This window comes from Amblyraja radiata, chromosome 3 (assembly GCF_010909765.2).
Source record: "Amblyraja radiata isolate CabotCenter1 chromosome 3, sAmbRad1.1.pri, whole genome shotgun sequence".
Lineage (NCBI taxonomy): Eukaryota > Metazoa > Chordata > Chondrichthyes > Rajiformes > Rajidae > Amblyraja > Amblyraja radiata.
This window is the reverse complement of record NC_045958.1, coordinates 104004609-104022577: the sequence shown is the minus strand read 5'-3', so window position 1 is coordinate 104022577 and position 17969 is coordinate 104004609. Positions and strand designations below refer to the sequence as shown.

General features: G+C 47.4%; 1 protein-coding gene across 1 annotated transcript in view; it reads right to left on the bottom strand.

Moving 5' to 3' along the window:
• The window catches only part of LOC116971354, a 37653-nt gene extending 21042 nt beyond the window's left edge, over positions 1-16611 (bottom strand). Inside the window, exons 1-3 of the mRNA XM_033018471.1 lie at positions 16458-16611; positions 14720-14865; positions 4520-4903 (exon numbers count right to left, since the gene is read on the bottom strand). Coding sequence (XP_032874362.1) covers positions 4520-4903; positions 14720-14780 — 445 coding nt within the window. The 5' untranslated portion in view covers positions 14781-14865; positions 16458-16611. The remainder of the gene's footprint in view (positions 1-4519; positions 4904-14719; positions 14866-16457) is intronic.
• Between the last annotated feature and the right edge of the window lie 1358 nt (positions 16612-17969).

Genomic DNA, 17969 nt, shown 5'->3' with positions numbered 1-17969 from the left:
TCTATTGTCTCTTCTTGCCCACAGTATTCACATCTGCCTGTATTATGCTTGCCTATTATAAAAAGTGTACTGTTCAGACCAGTGTGTCGAATATATCAGTTGAACCATGCCGACCGCAATCAACCAACTTATGGGGGGGGATCGAGGCTTAAAAACCCACGTGGTACAGACAGCACCCATCGTCAGGATCGAACCCAGGTCTCTGGCGCTGAGAGGCGGAAACTCTACCGCTGCGCCACCATGCAACTCTTCATGGTTGGCTGGTCCAGCAGGATTAATGGTGCCATGACCATTTGGATTCAGAACTGACTTACTGATAGAAGACAGAGGGTTGTGGTGAAGAGACTCCAGCAAATGGACAGGTGACCTTTCGGATCGGTTCCTTTCTTCAGCCTGACGGAGGAGAGGGGAGATGGCTGGTAGTGAGGGGGAAGGGGTGGAACAAGAGCTGGCAAGTGATAGATGGACGGAAGTCACAAAATGCTGGAGTAACTCAGCGGGACAGGCAGCATCTCTGGGGAAAGGAATAGGTGATGTTTCGGGTCGAGACCCTTCTTCAGACTTTGGACAAGTGATAGATGGATCCTGGTGAGGAGAGGGATGAGAGGTGGTGGAAGAAGGGTAGAGATAGTGACCAAGGTTGGAGATGTTCAGTGGGGAAGTCGTGTAGAGGGTGGAATCTGATAAGGAAGGCGGGGAGTATTATAAAACGTGGAACATCGAGCAGTACAGCACAGGAGGATGCTTCATTCCAAAATGTCTGTACCTAACATGAAGCAAAATTAAATTGATCTTCGTTGCTTGCAAACAATCCATATCCCTCCATTCCCTGCATATCCATGTGCCTATCTAAAGGCCTCTTAAACACCACTATAGTATCTGCCTCCACCATCAGCCCTGGCAGTGCATTCCAACTTGGCCATGCCAACCAAGATGCCCTTTGATACTAGTCCCACCTGCCTGCGTTTGGCCATTTTAACATTTCCTATCCATGTACCTATCCAAATGTCTTGAGATAGTACCTGCCTCAGCTACCACCTTTGGCAGCTCATTCCATACACCCAAACCCTTTGTGTATAACAGTTACCTCTCAGGTACCTATTAAATCTCCCCCCACCCCCCCCCCCCCTCACATACCTTTCTCCTCGCGTTTCCCCTACTCTGGCCAAAAGGCTCTCTGCATTTACCCCATCTATTCCTGTCACAATCTTATACACCTCTGCAAGATCACCCCTCATCCTCCAGCGCTCCATGGAATAAAGTCCCAATCTGCCCAACCTTTCCCTATAGCTCATGTCCTGACCAACCCCTCACACTCACCCCCTACGACGTGTACGTGGCACTGAGTAGGACTAATGCACGTAAGGCTGCTGGTCCTGACGGCATCCCCGGGCGCGTGCTCAGGGCCTGTGCTGCGTAGCTGACAGACGCCTGAACTGACATCTTCAACCTGTCACTTGCCCAAGCAGTTGTCCCCACGTGCCTTAAAACCACCTCCATCGTGCCGGTGCCAAAACACTCCACTGCGGCAAGCCTCAACCACTTCCGCCCAGTTGCACTTACCCCCATCATCACCAAGTGCTTCGAGAGGCTGGTCCTGGCACACCTCAAAGGCTGCCTACCCCCCACATTGGATCCCTATCAGTTTGCTTACCGCAAGAATAGGAGTACGGAGGATGCCATCTCAACGGCACTTAACTCCGCCTTCTCCCACCTCGACAACAGAGACACTTACGTAAGAATGCTGTTCATCGATTACAGCTCAGCATTCAACACCATTATACCCTCTAAACTGATCACCAAACTCGGTAAACTGGGCATCGACCCCTCCCTCTGCAACTGGATACTGGACTTTCTAACCAACAGAACCCAGTCTGTTAGGTCAGACAACCACACCTCTTCAACCCTCACCCTGAACACCGGCGGTGTTCAGGAAGTCTAGGGGCGGCACGCACACCCCCATCCACATCAACGGGACGGAGGTGGAACGTGTTTCCAGCTTCAGGTTCCTGGGGGGTCAACATCTCCGATGACCTCTCTTGGACCCACAATACCTCAACTCTGGTCAAGAAGGCTCACCAGCGTCTCTTCTTCCTGAGGAGACTGAAGAAGGTCCATCTGTCTCCTCAGATCCTGGTGAACTTCTACCGCTGCACCATCGAGAGCATCCTTACCAACTGTATCACAGTATGGTATGGCAACTGCTCTGTCTCCGACCGGAAAGCACTGCAGAGGGTGGTGAAAATTGCCCAACGCATCACCGGTTCCTCGCTCCCCTCCATTGAGTCTGTCCAAAGCAAGCATTGTCTGCGGAGGGCGCTCAGCATCGCCAAGGACTGCTCTCACCCCAACCATGGACTGTTTACCCTCCTACCATCCGGGAGGCGCTACAGGTCTCTCCGTTGCCGGACCAGCAGGTCCAGGAACAGCTTCTTCCCTGCGGCTGTCACACTACTCAACATTGTACCTCGGTGATTGCCAATCACACCCCCCCCCCCCCCCCCGGACACTCCTCCCACAGGAAAAACACTATGTCTGTATACATGTAAATAGTTTTATTTATTGAAATCATATTCTATGTCGCTCTTCCAGGGAGATGCTAACTGCATTTCGTTGTCTCTGTACTGTACACTGACAATGACAATTAAAGTTGAATCTGAATCTGGCAACATCCTTGTAAATCTTCTCTCCACCATATAACCATATAACAATTACAGCACGGAAACAGGCCATCTCGACCCTTCTAGTCCGTGCCGAACACGTATTCTCCCCTAGTCCCATATACCTGCGCTCAGACCAATATAACCAGATGGTTATATTGAACACGTTGAACAAATCTCAATACTCCAAATGTGGCTTCACCAATGTCTTGTACAATTGTAAGATAACATCCCAACTTCCATACTCAATACTCGGACTGATGAAAGCCAATATGTCACCCTATCTACCTGTGACGAACTTTCAAGGAACTGTGTACCTGCACTCCTAGATCCCTCTGCTCTACAACACTCTTCCCAGTCCCCTGCTATTCACTGTGTAGATCCTGCCCGGGTTAGACCTAAAATACTTCACCTCGCACTTCTCCATAATAAACGCCATCAACCATTCCTCAGCCCACCTGCCGATCGATCAAGATCCTGCTGCAATTTTTGACAACCATCTAAACTGTCTACAATACCACCCACTTTTGTGTCGTCTGCAAACTTGCTAATCGTGCCTTGCACATTCTCATCCAAATCATTGATATAAACCACAAATAGCAACAGCACTGATCCCCAAGACACACCACTAGTCACAGGCCTCCTGTCCGAAAAGCAACCTTCCACCATCACCCTCAGCTTCCTTCCATGAAGCCAATTTTCTATCCATTCAGCTATCTCTTCTTGGATCCCATGCGATCTAACCTTCCAGAGCAGCCTACCATGCGGAGCCTTATTAAATGACTTGCTGATGTCCACTGAGACAACATTTACGGATTTGGCCTTGTTGGTTGCCTCTCCAAAAAACTCACTCAGATTTGTGAGACACAATCTCCCACGTACAAAACCATGCTGACTCTCCTTAATCAGTCCCTGTCTATCCAAGTACATATCTTATCCCTCAGAATACTCTCCAGTAACTTGCCTACCAAAGATGTTAAGCTCATTGGACTGTAGTTCGCAGGCTTTTCCTTGCAGCCCTTTCTAAATAAAGGAACATTAGTCATGCTTCAGTCTTCCAGCACACAGAAATGTGAGGTATTGCATTTTGCAAAGCCTAACAAGGGCAGGACCTACACAGTGAATGATAGGCCTCTGTGGAGTGTTGTGGAGCAGAGGGATCTAGGGGTGCAGGTGCATGGTTCCTTGAAGGTCGAGTCGCAGGTAGATTAGGTGGTCAAAAAGACTTTTGGCACTTTGGCACCTTCTTCTAGCTAACAATGCTCTATTTTACATTTTCCTTGAACTCATCCCATTTGATGTCTCCTTTTCACACCTTACACTTCATTATCTTTGTGTCTCCCTCTCCCCTGACTCTGTCTGAAGAAGTGTCTCGACCCAAAAACATCACCCATTCCTTCTCTCCAGAGATGCTGCCTGTCCCGCTGAGTTGCTCCAGCAATTTATGTCTATCTGCAGTGTAAACCAGCATCTGCAGTTCCTGATGCTGGTTTACACTGAAGATAGACACAAGACATCTTTGAAGCTGGTACGACTTGGGTGGGGGAGGGATGGCGAGTGAGGGGATGCAAGGGCTACTTGGTTAGAGTATTCAATCTTCAAGGTACAGAGGGTAGTGGGTGTATAGAACGAGCTGCCAGAAGAGGTAGTTGAGGCAGGGACTATCACAATATTTAAAAGACATTTGGACAGGGACATGGATACGAAAGGATTAAAGGAATGTGGGTCAAATAGTGGATAAATCGATCTAGTGTAGATGGGTCAGCATGGATGAGTTGGGCTGAATGGCCTGTTTCCATGCTGTATAACTCCATGACACTGTACAAGATGCAGCGACAGTCTCTGAACGTTGTTCTCACCTTCCACAGTCAGCTGCGTTGGAATCAAAGATTCAAACTTCCCAACATTGAGCTCCAGGCGGCACCGGTATTTATCACTGTCCTCCCGTCTCAGTGGCGCCACCATTATCGAGGCATCTCGCTCCCTGAGGTTCCCCACGAATTTGAACCGACTTCCGGCCTCCTGTGTCACTTCATCGCATCGGAAGGGGCCATGACTGGGATATGTGCAGCTCAACACAAGGCTGTGAGGCTCTGATGACAACTTGTTGTGCCACAGCACGGAGCCGGTGAGGGTGCGATCAGTGGGTGGGTAGGTGAATCTACACGGCAACACAGCGGAGGCCCCTTCCACGGCAGACACCACATCAGCACCGGATATTGTCCAACCATTGAGCGAAATGTCTGGAGAGAGAGAGAGAGAGGGAGAGAGGTGAATATTAGAAGGGGAAGAAACACAGGTTCCAGATCCACGCTGCGCTTGGACTGGAGACACAAGTGGCACTACGCCGCCACCAGTTGTGGGTGGTACTGATTTACACATCAACGCAGGGGAGTGGGTTACAGCCAGCAACAAAGTCCCAGAGGAAGGAACTCAGCAGGTCAGGCACCATCTGCGGAGGCAATGAAGAGGAGACATTTTAGGTTGGGGCCCATCTTCAGACAGTTGGCTGGAGGAGGCGGAGAAAGTTGATAGAGGGAACTGGGGGCTGGGCAAAGCCTGGCAAGTGAAGAAGGGTCCCGACCCTTGAAAACACGGACCACCGGTCTCAGGGACAGCTTCTTCCCCTCTGTTATCAGACTACTGAACGATCCCCTCATTTGCTAAGGATAAATTCCTGATCTTCCAACCTACCATGTTGTGCCCATTGCACTTTTTTTAATCTGCACTTTCTTTGTAGTTAAAACACTATACTCTACCCTGTTTACTTTGTTCTGTTTGGACTATCTGTTGTACATGTGTGTGGCTTGACTGTAATCATAGAATCAGACACCGTGGAAATAGGCCCTACGGCCCAAATTGCTCGTGCCGACCAACATGTCCCATCTACATAAGTCCCACCTGCCCACGTTTGGCCCATTTCCCTCTAAACCTATCCTATCCATGTACCCTGACAAGTGGCTCTTAAACATTATGATAGTACATGCCTCAACTAACTCCTCCAGCAGCTCGTGCCTTACACCCACCACCCTTTGTGTAAATAGTTACCCCTCAGGTACCTGGTAAATCGTTCCCCCCCTCACCTTAAATCTGGTTATCTGAATCCCCTACTCTGGGTAAAAGACTCCTATCTATTCATCTCATGATCTTGTACATATCTATAAGATCCTCCTGCGCTCCATTGAAATAAAGTCCTAGTCTGCCCAACCTCTCCCTGAAGCTCAGACCCTTGAGTCCTGGCAACATACTCGAGAATCTTCTCTGCATCCTTTCCAGCTTGACAACATCTTTCCCATAATATGGTGACTGTTGAAGGCATTAAGCTTAAGTAAGTTTATTATAGTCGTGCCCAGTTACCTTTAGTTATTATCTGCCTGTGTTAATGTGGGTGGGATTTTATACCTAGTCTGGGGCGTTGTTTTGGCTAGAGGACTCTCAGATGAGTAGTTTTAGTTTGATGTCAGGCCATGGGATGAAACAGTTTTCTACCATGACCACGAGCATATAATAATAATAATAATAACAATAATAATAATAATAATAAATCCTTTATTTCGAACAGACTAAAAAATAAAAAGCAAGTATGAAACAGCAAACAAAAAACAAAAAAGACAAAATAAGAATATTTATAAAGTATCTTAAACAATATTTATAAATAAATGAATCGTATGTGTCCGAAAAGGAGCAGGAAGAAGCCAAAGCGTATTAATTCCCCATATTTAACTGCTTATAATTATCTAATACAAATTTAGCAGCTATAAACACCTATTTCCATATGTACACCAAATTATTTACATTTATACACTAATCACATATTTGTATGATTGGGACATATATATATATGTAGTCAGACAATGTACTTTCACAAGAAGAACTTTTTATGATTTATATAACATGAATGAAATGAAGATTAAGAATGGAAAATGATGAGTTATTGTTTTGTATTACCACAATAAAGAAGCAATGAATCAAGAGACTACTTCTGGTAGATTCATCTTTGCTGTTTCAAATGTGTCGTGGAGTGTGTGAGACTACTCTTTCTAAACATCCCCCGACAAATTAGTGGCTATCGAAGGTTGAACTTTGAGAAGTTGTAAACACCGCCATGACAGTGACCAAAACATGTGTAGTATGATCTCCATACTTGTGTCAATAATAAACTGATACCAATGCACACAGTCAGGTCCCAACCCAAAGCATTCCCCATTCCTTTTCTCCAGAGATGCTGCCTAATCCACGGAGTTACCCCAGCACTTTGTGTCTGTGCCCAAAGTCACGTCTGGTTTAGTACCTTGCGCAACCTTGGAAATTATGTTGAACCAAATTGTTGATTCAGACTGCGAGTAGCTGGGGGGGGTCTCACAGCGCCAGAGACCCTGATTCGATCCCGACTGTCCATACGGAGTATTTATTTTCTCCCTGTGACTGCGTGGGTTTTCTCCAGGTGCTCCGGTTTCCTCCCACACATCCAAAGGTGTTTGGCAGGTTAATTGGCTTTGGTAAAATTGAAAATTGTCCCTGGTGTGTAGGATGGAACTAGTGTACGGGGTGATCGCAGGTCAATGCAGACTCGGTGGCCAAAGGGACTATTTCCGTGCTGTATGTTTAAAGTCTAAATATGGTCCTGGCATCCTGTTTGGCACAGGTATTGTGGGGTGAAGGGCCATGTTTGTGCTGTACTGTTCTACCAGGTATGTTCTAAGACCGTGGCATCTAGAGTGTTGCGAGGTTTACATCAGTGGTTGGGCTGGGTTCAAAAGTTCCTTTCAGAACGATGACAGGGGCAGTGGTTCTTGATTTCTGAGAATTTCTTTTCCACATTGCTTCCTCCTCTCTAGCCTTCATATATGTGTCAGCACGACTCTGTCTGGAGAAGGGTTACGACCTGAAAAACGTCACCCCCCCCATGTTCTCCAGAGATTCTGCCTGACTCACTGAGTTACTCCAGCACTCTGTGTCAATTGTTGAGCCAATTGCTTATTGTATTCAGTATCCCCCGCCCTTCAGCCCAACTTGTGCTTGCCAGTCAAGAACTCTATCTGAACGTTTAGTTTAATTTATTGTCACATGTACCGATGTATAGTGAAAATCATTTTTGTTGCGTGCTATCCAGTCAGCAGAAGGACTGTACATGATTACAATCGAGCCGTCCACTGTGTACAGATGAAAGATAAAGGAAATAACATTTAGTGCAAGATAAGTCAGTGAAGTCAGATTAAAGGGCCTGTCCCACTGTACGAGGTCATTCAAAAGTTCTGCCGAGTTTCCCCTGATTCGAACTCGGAGAATTACAGTAATGGCCGTTCGTAGGTACTCGGGGCTCTCGTGGACATTTTTCACACTGTTGAAAAAACTTCACGAGTTTACCGCGTTTCCCGAGTACCTGCCATTAGCATTACGAGTCGCCAAGAGACGTCCTGAGCTCCGACGTACCAGCTACGTACATTCTACATACTTACCACGAGTTTGAATTATTTTAAACTCGGGAGAGCTCTTGAATTACCTCATACAGTGGGACAGGCCCTTAAAGATAGTCTGAGGATCTCCAATGAGGTAGATGGGAGGTCAGGACCGCTCTTTAGTTGGTGAGAGGACGGTTCAGTTGCCTGATGTCCCATCGCTATCCCATTTACCTGCGTTTGGCCCATATCCCCCCCCCCCCCCCACACCACCCCCAACCTTTCCTATCCACGCCCCTGTCTAAGTGTCCTTTAACTGGTGTAATTGTAGTCTTGCTGGTCAGTGACCACAGGGAACTTGGTGGAGTACAAACCACAGTATGTATCAGGAGATTTGTTCCCAACTGTAAATATCAACCATAATCTGTCCTGGTCTAAACACACATCAACAATATGGCTAAGAAGCCACACCAAGCCTCTACTTCCTGAGGAGACTAAAGCAATTCAGCGTGTCTCCAGTGCCCCTTACAAACTTCGACAGATGCACGGTAGAGAGCACACTGTCCAGTTGCATCACAGCAAGGGTTGGGAACAGGAGGATCGCAAGAAATCGCACAGAGTTGTGAATGTAGTCCATCACACAGACCACACTCCCCACCATCAACATAATCAAAGACTTGTCCCTGTCTCACCCCGGTCATTCCCCCTTCTCCCTGCTCCCGTCCAGGTACAGAAGCTTGAAAGCGCGCACCACCAGACTCAGGAACAGCTTCTTCCCCTCTGTTATCAGGCTTCTGAACAGTCCCTCCATAAGCTAGGGTGCTGTCCGATTCACATCTACCCCATTGCGGACATTGGACTTTGTCTCTGGAACTGATGCGCTACAATGCTGAGAATTATATTCTGCACTCTGTATCTGCACAGCTCCATGCCATTCACTGTTTAGGTTCTGCAAGTTTGACTTCCTCAAAAGACAACACCTCACACTTACCTGTCTGCATTGAACTCCATGAAGCATACCTCAGCCCACGTGCCCAACTGATCAAGACCCTGCTGTCATTTTTGATAACCATCTTTGCCGTCTACAAATACCCAGTGTAGTGTGATCTGCAAATTTGCTTATCACATTGTACGTTGTCAACCAAATCGTTGATATAAACCACAACAGGCAATGGGCCCAGCAATAAACTAATGTGAAGCAACAAGTCCTGGCCTATCCAACCTCTTCCTGTGACTCAAGCCCAGGTAACATTAATATACTAACACTAATATACTAATTGCGTTACTATCTATGATAACAGTGGCCATAGCAGAAGCTTGAAAGTGCACACCACCAGACTCAGGAGCAGCTTGTTCCCCTCTGTTACACCGTTCACAGACAGCACCCACATTCAAGATGGAACCCGTGTCTCTGGTGCTGTGAGGCAACCTTCTGAACCTTCAGAATGTTGTAGTCGGCAGGGCAGTACTCTGCATATCGCCAACTTGGACAATTTTACATTTTTATCAAGCCAATTAAACAAGCCAATTAACCTACAAACCTGTACGTGTTTGGAATGTGGGAGGAAACCGAATATCTCGGAGGAAACCCACGCAGGTCACGGGGAGAACGTACAAACTCCATACAGACAGCACCCGTAGTCGGGATCGAACCCGGGTCTCTGGCGCTGCATTTTGCTGTAAGGCATCAGCTAGTTAGACCGGCTGCACCACTGTGCCACCGTACATCCCTGGTGAACATGAGGCGGTGGGAGAATTTGACAATGTCAAAATGGTGGAAGGCATGTAAAGTGTCCTGCATCCAGTTAGTATGGATCTGTTGGTATTGGTACTGATCTCCCCTGGTCCAAGAACACTGATGAAATCATAAAGAAAGCACATCAGTGCCTCTACTTCCTGAGAAGATAAGGAGAGTCGGTATGTCAAGGAGGACTCTCTCTAACTTCTACAGGTGCACAGTAGAGAGCATGCTGACCAGTTGCATCGTGGCCTGGTTCGGCAACTTGAGTGTCCAGGAGCAGAAAAGGCTGCAAAAAGTTGTAAACACTGCCCAGTCCATCATCGGCTCCGACCTCCCTTCCATCGAGGGGATCTATCAGTCGCTGCCTCAAAAAGGCTGGCAGGATCATCAACGGCCCACACCATCCTGACCACACACTCATCTCCCCGCTACCTTCAGTTAGAAGGTACAGGAGCCTGAAGACTGCAACGTCCAGGTTCAAAAATAGCTACTTCCCCACAGCCATCAGGCTATTAAACACAACTTCAAACAAACTCTGAACTATAACAGCCTATTGCACTTTATCTGTTTATTTATGTGTGTATATATATATATTTTATGGTATATGGACACACTGATTTGATCTGTATTTATGCCTACAATATCCTGTTGTGCTGCAACAAGCAAGAATTTCCTTGTCCTATCTGGGACACATGACAATAAACTCTCTTGACTTGACTTGACTTGTATTGAGTATAGAAGTTGGGACTCGCAACACGTTGGTGAGGCCCCATTTGGAGTATTGTGTTCAATTATGGGCACCCTGATATTGGACGGGTGCCCTTCAGCTGGAAAGAGTGCAGAGAAGATTTACGAGGATGTTGCCAGGACTCGAGAGCCTGAGCTGTAGAGAAAGGTCGGTCAGGCTTGGGCTCTATTCCTTAAAGCACAGGAGGCTGAGGGGCGATCTTGTAGTGGTGTAAAAAATTATGAGGGGGATATACAGGGTGGATGCACAGTCTTTCACCCAGAGGGGAATCAAGAACCAGAGGACATAGGTTTAAGGTGAGGAGGGAACGATTTAATAGGAGCCTGAGGACAATTTTTTTACAAGGTGTATGGAACGAGGCAAGAGGAAGTAGTTGAGGCAGGGACTATAACTATATTTAAAATACATTTAGACAGGTTAATGGATAGGAAAGGTTTAGAGGGATATGGGGAAAACTAAGACAGGTGGGACTATTATAGTTTAGTTTTAGTTTAGAGATACAGCACGGAAACAGGGCCTTCGGCCCACCGAGTCCGCACCGACCAGCGATCCCCGCACAGTAACACTATCCTACACACTCTAGAGACAATTTACACATACACCAAGCCAACGAGCCTACAAACCGACACGTCTTAGGAGTGTGGGAGGAAACAAAGATCTTGGAGAAAACCCACGGGGTCACGGGGAGAACGTACAAACTCCGTACAGGCAGCACCCGTAGTCGGACTCGAACCTGGGTCTCCGGCACTGCAAGGCAGCAACTCTACTGCTGCACCACCGTGGTGCACAAGATGGGGCATGTTGGCTGGCGTGGGCAAGTTAGGCCTAAGGACCTTTTTTCCCATGCTGCACGACTCTAAATGCACTGAAGTTGGAGATCGCATTGAATGGCGGGGCAGACAAAATGGCCTAATTTTGCTTTAATTTCTAAGATCCTTGCACAAGAACATGGAGAGATTATCACGCATAGGGCCACGTTATAAATGCAATCATTTGAGTCAGTACAGAGAAGAATTTGAAGCTTTATCGGACTTTGGTTCGGTCACATTTAGAGTGTTACGTGTAATTTTTGTTGCCCCATTACAGGAAGGATGTGGAGGTTTCGGAGTGCAGAAGTTTGCCGGAATGATGCATGGGCGAGCGGTAATTAGCTACAGGGAGAGATTGGACAGACTTGGAGTGTTCTCTCTGGAGCGTCGGAGGTTGAGGGGAAGACCTGAAAGTATATAAAATTATGAGAGGCATAGCTGGGACAGATTCTTTTTTCCCCCCAGTGTGGAAATATCAAAGGGAGAGAGGGAGAGGATGTTGGCTTGACTTGACACCGTCACTGAGATCTCTATTTCCTTCCTGTCCTTCAGCTTGTCACTGTTTGTGATCTGCCCCCACCACAGTGGAATCATCCGCAAACTTGTAGATGAAGTTCGGGCAGAGTTTAGCTGCACAATCCCAAGTCTACAGGGAGGCAAGTAGCGAGGGCATAGCTTAAAGGAGATGTGCGGGGACAGTTGTATTACACAGAGGGCGGTGGGTGCCTGGAACGCACAGCCAGGGGGTGGTCGGTGGAAGCAGATACGATAGTGCCTTTCACAACTTGTAAGTTGTAAACGCCACTTTGAGCAGAATAATGAATTCTGGTAAGAAAAGCCACAATAGCATAACCACAATGATTAGACTCAAAAACTTTAAGGACATGGGTTTAAAAGGTAGCCTGATGATTCATGTAGTTCTTGTGAAATGCAATCTTGTGTATTGGCATCGTAGCAGATTTAGAATTATTATATCTAGGGGTCGTAGTCGGAGTCAGATACACAGGAAATCAAGGAGTCGGACAGAATCAGGTGTTTTGGGTATCGACTCCACAGCCCTGTTTACAAGGTTTTTAGAAAGGCCCATGGATATGGAGGGTTATATGTGCAGATAGAGGAGATTAGTTTGATTTGGCATCTTGTTCGGCACACACACCGTGGCCCAAAGGGCCTGTTCCTCTCAGCATGAAGCAAGGTGCTCTGCGTTAACGAGAGTGAAAGGCCTGTCCCACTTTCACTGTGCAGGTCCTGCCTTTGTTAGTTCTCCCAAAATGCAACACCTCCCATTTCTCCGCATTAAATCCCCAACGACGTGTACGTGGCACTGAGTAGGACTAATGCACGTAAGGCTGCTGGCCCTGACGGCATCCCCGGGCGCGTCCTCAGGGCCTGTGCTGCGCAGCTGACAAACGTCTGGACTGACATGTTCAACCTGTCACTTGCCCAAGCAGTTGTCCCCACGTGCCTTAAAACCACCTCCATCGTGCCGGTGCCAAAACACTCCACTGCGGGACGGAGGTGGAATGTGTTTCCAGCTTCAGGTTCCTGGGGGTCAACATCTCCGATGACCTCTCCTGGACCCACAATGCCTCAACTCTGGTCAAGAAGGCTTACCAGCGTCTCTTCTTCATGAGGAGACTGAAGAAGGTCCATCTGTCTCCTCAGATTCTGGTGAACTTCTACCGCTGCACCATCGAGAGCATCCTTACCAACTGTATCACAGTATGGTATGGCAACTGCTCTGTCTCCGACCGGAAAGCACTGCAGAAGGGTGGTGAAAATTGCCCAACGCATCACCGGTTCCTCGCTCCCCTCCATTGAGTCTGTCCAAAGCAAGCGTTGTCTGCGAAGGGCGCTCAGCATCGCCAAGGACTGCTCTTACCCCAACCATGGACTGTTTACCCTCCTGCCATCCGGGAGGCGCTACAGGTCTCTCCGTTGTCGGACCAGCAGGTCCAGGAACAGCTTCTTCCCTGCGGCTGTCACACTATTCCATCAACTATTCCACCCGCCCAACCGATGAAGATCCAGCTGCAATTTCTGACAACCATCTTCACAATCTACAATGCCACCAATGTTGTGTCATCTACAAACTTGCTAATGGTGCCTTGTGCATTCTCATCCAATATAGACAATAGGTGCAGGAGTAGGCCATTCGGTCCTTTGAGCCAGCACCGCCATTCAAAGTGATCATGGCTGATCATCCCCAATCAGTCCAAATCATTGATATCGATGACAAACAACAAAGCCAATTTTCTAACCATTCAGCTACCTCCCCTAGGATCCCATGTGATCTAGCCCTTCCGGAGCAGCCTATTGGTATCTCTGGGCATATACTTGTCACGTGTACCAAGGTACAGTGAAAAGCTCTGTTTGCACGCTATCCAATGAGATCAGATAATACCACACATAAATACAATCAAGGCAAACTCCAGTACAATAGGTAGAGCAAAGGGGAAGATACAGAGTGCAGAATATAGTTCTCAGCATTGTAGCGCATCAGTTCCAGAGACAAAGTCCAATGTCCGCAATGGGGTAGAGGTGAATCGGACAGCACCCTAGCTTATGGAAGGACCGTTCAGAAGCCTGATAACAGTGTACAGAGTCTGGTGGTGCGCGCTTTCAAGCTTCTGCACCTTCTGCCGGACGGGAGCGGTTTCAGAGGAGTTTAGTTTAGAGAAACAGGACGTAAACAGGCCATTCGGCCAACCAAGTCCATGGCGACCTGTGATCACCCATAGACTCTTCTACCATACACACTAGGGACAATTTACAGAAGGCCAATTAACGTACTAAACCCATGCATCTTTGGTGTGTGGGAGGAAACCGGAGCACCCGGAGGAAGCACGTTGTGGTCACGGGGAGAACGTGCAAACTCCATATCGACAGCACCCAAGGTCAGGATCAAACCCGGGTCTCTGGCGCTGTAAGGCAGCAACTCTACCACGCCCTAAAGTTATTGCAAGAACTACTAACCACAGAGTTACACATCGTACGGGGTGTTGTTGATGTACTGAGTGATAGCCTGCTTTAATTTTAGAGATACAACATGGATTCAGGCGCTCTGGTTCTATGTTATTCCACTTTCTCATCCAGTCCCTACAAACCAGGGACAAATTACAGGGCTAATTAACTTACAAACACACACGTCGTGGGAATGTGGAAGGAAACCGGAGCACCCGGAGAAAACCCAAGCGGTCGCAGGGAAAAGCGTACAAACTTCACGCAGAGAGAGCTCCCGAGGTCATGATTTAACCAGGGTCTGTGAGGCAGTGGCTCTACCCGCTGCACCACCGTGCCACCCTGTTCCTGAGTCCAGTGGCGACAACAAGGAGAGAATCAGGTCAAGAGAAAACACTTACTGTAACCGTGGACTGAGACGGAGAGCAGGACGGTGCAGAGACAAACCCAGAGAGAGCACATCGCGAACACTTCAGTGTGGTGTCCACCTCACCCACTGCTTCTTGACGCTGAAATGCAGAAGTCGCTCGAAGTGTTTCTTCATTTCCCTTTAAGCCCTCGGAAACTAGTTGTGGACTGCCGGAAGTCATTTCATAGTGAGCTGAGAGAGTCTTTGTACTGTAACCGTGGGAGGCAAAGTTGGGGTGCTTATTGAAAAGGCAAAACTGTATATTACAGGGCACCGCAAGGGGTTAAATAGAGAGTCAAAGGCTCATACAGCAGAGGTAGTGGAGGCAGGTACAACTGCAACGTTTAATAAGCATTTGGGCAGGTACTTGGATAGGGAAGGTTTAGAGGGATATGGGCCAAATGCAGGCAGGTGGGACTAGTGTAGATGGGGAATGTTGATCAGCATGGGAAAATTGGGCCGAAGGGCCTGATTCCACACTCTATGATTTTAGTCCCATCTGGCCCTTATTCCGCTAAACTTTTCTCATCCATGTGGCTGTCCATGCCTTTTAGAGTCGTTAACATATCTGCCTCAACTTCCTTCTCTGGCAGCTCGTTCCAACTGTGTGAAAAAGTTGCCCCTCTCAGGGTTCCGATTAAATCTTTCCCCTCTCATCTTTAATTCTTGATCCTCATATTCTGGGTAAAAGACTCTGTGCATTCACCCCATCTATTCCCTTCATCATCAAATGCACCTCTGGAAGATCACCTCGCAGTCTCCTGCACTCCAACGTATAAAGCCCTAGCCTGCCCAACCCCTCCCTATAGCTCAGACCCTCGAGTCCCGGCAACATCCTTGTAAACCGTCACTGCACTCTTTCCAGCTAAACCACATTGTTCCTGCAGCAGGGTGACCAAAACCGAACACAATATTCCAAATGCAGCCTCACCAACTTCTTACAGCAGGCAGTGAAGAAAGCGAATGGCATGTTGGCCTTTATAACAAGAGAAATCGAATATAGGAGCAAAGTAGGTCTTTCTGCAGTTGTACAGAGACCTAGTGAGACAACACCTGGAGTTTTGAGTGCAGTTTTGGTCCCTTAATTTGAGGAAGGACATTCTTGCTATTGAGGGAGTGCAGTGTAGGTTTACAAGGTTAATTCCCGGGGTGGCGGGACTGTCATATGCTGAGAGAATGGAGCAGCTGGGCTTGCACACTCTGGAGTTTAGAAGGATGAGAGGGAATCTCATTGAATCATATAAGGGTTTGGAAAACATGTTCCTGTTGTTGGGGGAGTCCAGAACCAGGGGCCACAGTTTAATAATAAGTAGTAAGCCATTTGGAATGGAGACGAGGAAACACTTTTTCTCACAGAGAGTGGTGAGTCTGTGGAATTCTCTGCCCCAGAGGGCGGTGGAGGCAGATTCTCTGGATGCTTTCAAGAGAGAGCTAGATAGGGCTCTTAAAGATAGCGGAGTCAGGGGATATGGGGAGAAGGCAGGAACAGGGTACTGATTGGGGATGATCAGCCAAGATTACATTGAATGGGAAGGAAACCGGAGCACCCGGAGAAAACCCAAGCGGTCGCAGGGAAAAGCGTACAAACTTCACGCAGAGAGAGCTCCCGAGGTCAGGATTTAACCAGGGTCTGTGAGGCAGTGGCTCTACCCGCTGCACCACCGTGCCACCCTGTTCCTGAGTCCGGTGGCGACAACAAGGAGGGAATCAGGTCAAGAGAAAACACTTACTGTAACCGTGGACTGAGACGGAGAGCAGGACGGTGCAGAGACAAACCCAGAGAGAGCACATCGCCAACACTTCAGTGTGGTGTCCACCTCACCCACTGCTTCTTGACGCTGAAATGCAGAAGTCGCTCGAAGTGTTTCTTCATTTCCCTTTAAGCCCTCGGAAACTCGAAGGGCCAAATGGCCTAATCCTGCACCTATTTATTGTCTATTTTCTATTATACAACAGTAACCCGATCTTCCAACTTCTATACTCAATATCAACTGATGAAAGCCAAAGTGCAGAGACCTTCCTTAACCATCTATCAGTGCTGCCACTTGCAAGGGAACCATGTCCCTACACTCCTAGATCCCTCTGTTCTACAACACTCCCCACAGCTCCATGCCATTCACTGTTTAGGTTCTGCAAGTTTGACTTCCTCAAAAGACAACACCACTGCATTAAACTCCATTAACCATCTTTGCTGTCTACAAATACCCACTTTAGTGTGATCTGCAAACTTGCTAATCACACTGTGTTGTCAACCAAATCGTTGATATAAACCACAACAGGCAATGGGCCCAGCAATAAACTAAACTAAATGTGAAGCAACAAGTCCTGGCCTATCCAACCTCTTCCTGTGACTCAAGCCCAGTTAACATGAATATACTAACACTAATATACTAATTGCGTTACTATCTATGATAACAGTGGCCATAGCAGAAGCTTGAAAGCGCACACCACCACACTCAGGAGCAGCTTCTTCCCCTCTGTTATCAGGCTCTGAACGGTCCTTCCATAAGCCAGGGTGCTGTCCGATTCACCTCTACCCTATTGCGGACATTGGACTTTGTCTCTGGAACTGATGCACTACAATGCTGAGAACTATATTCTGCACTCTGTATCTTCCCCTTTGCTCTACCTATTGTACTGGAGTTTGACTTGGTTGTATTTATGTGTAGTGTTATCTGATTAGATAGCATGCAAAACACAGTTTTTCACTATACACGTGACAATAATAACCTTAAACCTAAAGTGAAGCCTTCTAAACTATGTTGTTTAATGTACTCTGAACCATAGTGAGAGTATCTGTTTCTCTCTCTGAGTACCAGAGTTAATCACCTTCCGGGCAAAATCTTTATTCTTCAAATCCCCTCGAGATTTCTTACTAGGGACAGGCAGATCCAACAAATAGTTAGTAAGGCAAGTTTGTTCAAGTTCGAGTTTGAATTTATTGTCACATGCACCAATTAAGGTTCAGTGATATTTGAGTTACCATGCAGCCATACTAAGTGTAAAAGTAACAATCCACAATACTACAAAAAACAATCTGAAGAAGGGTCGCCATAGACAATAGACAATAGACAATAGGTGTAGGAGTAGGCCATTCGGCCCTTCGAGCCAGCACCACCATTCAATGTGATCATGGCTGATCATCCCCAATCAGTACCCCGTTCCTGCCTTCTCCCCATATCCCCTGACTCCGCTATTTTTAAGAGCCCTATCTAGCTCTCTCATGAAAGCATCCAGAGAAC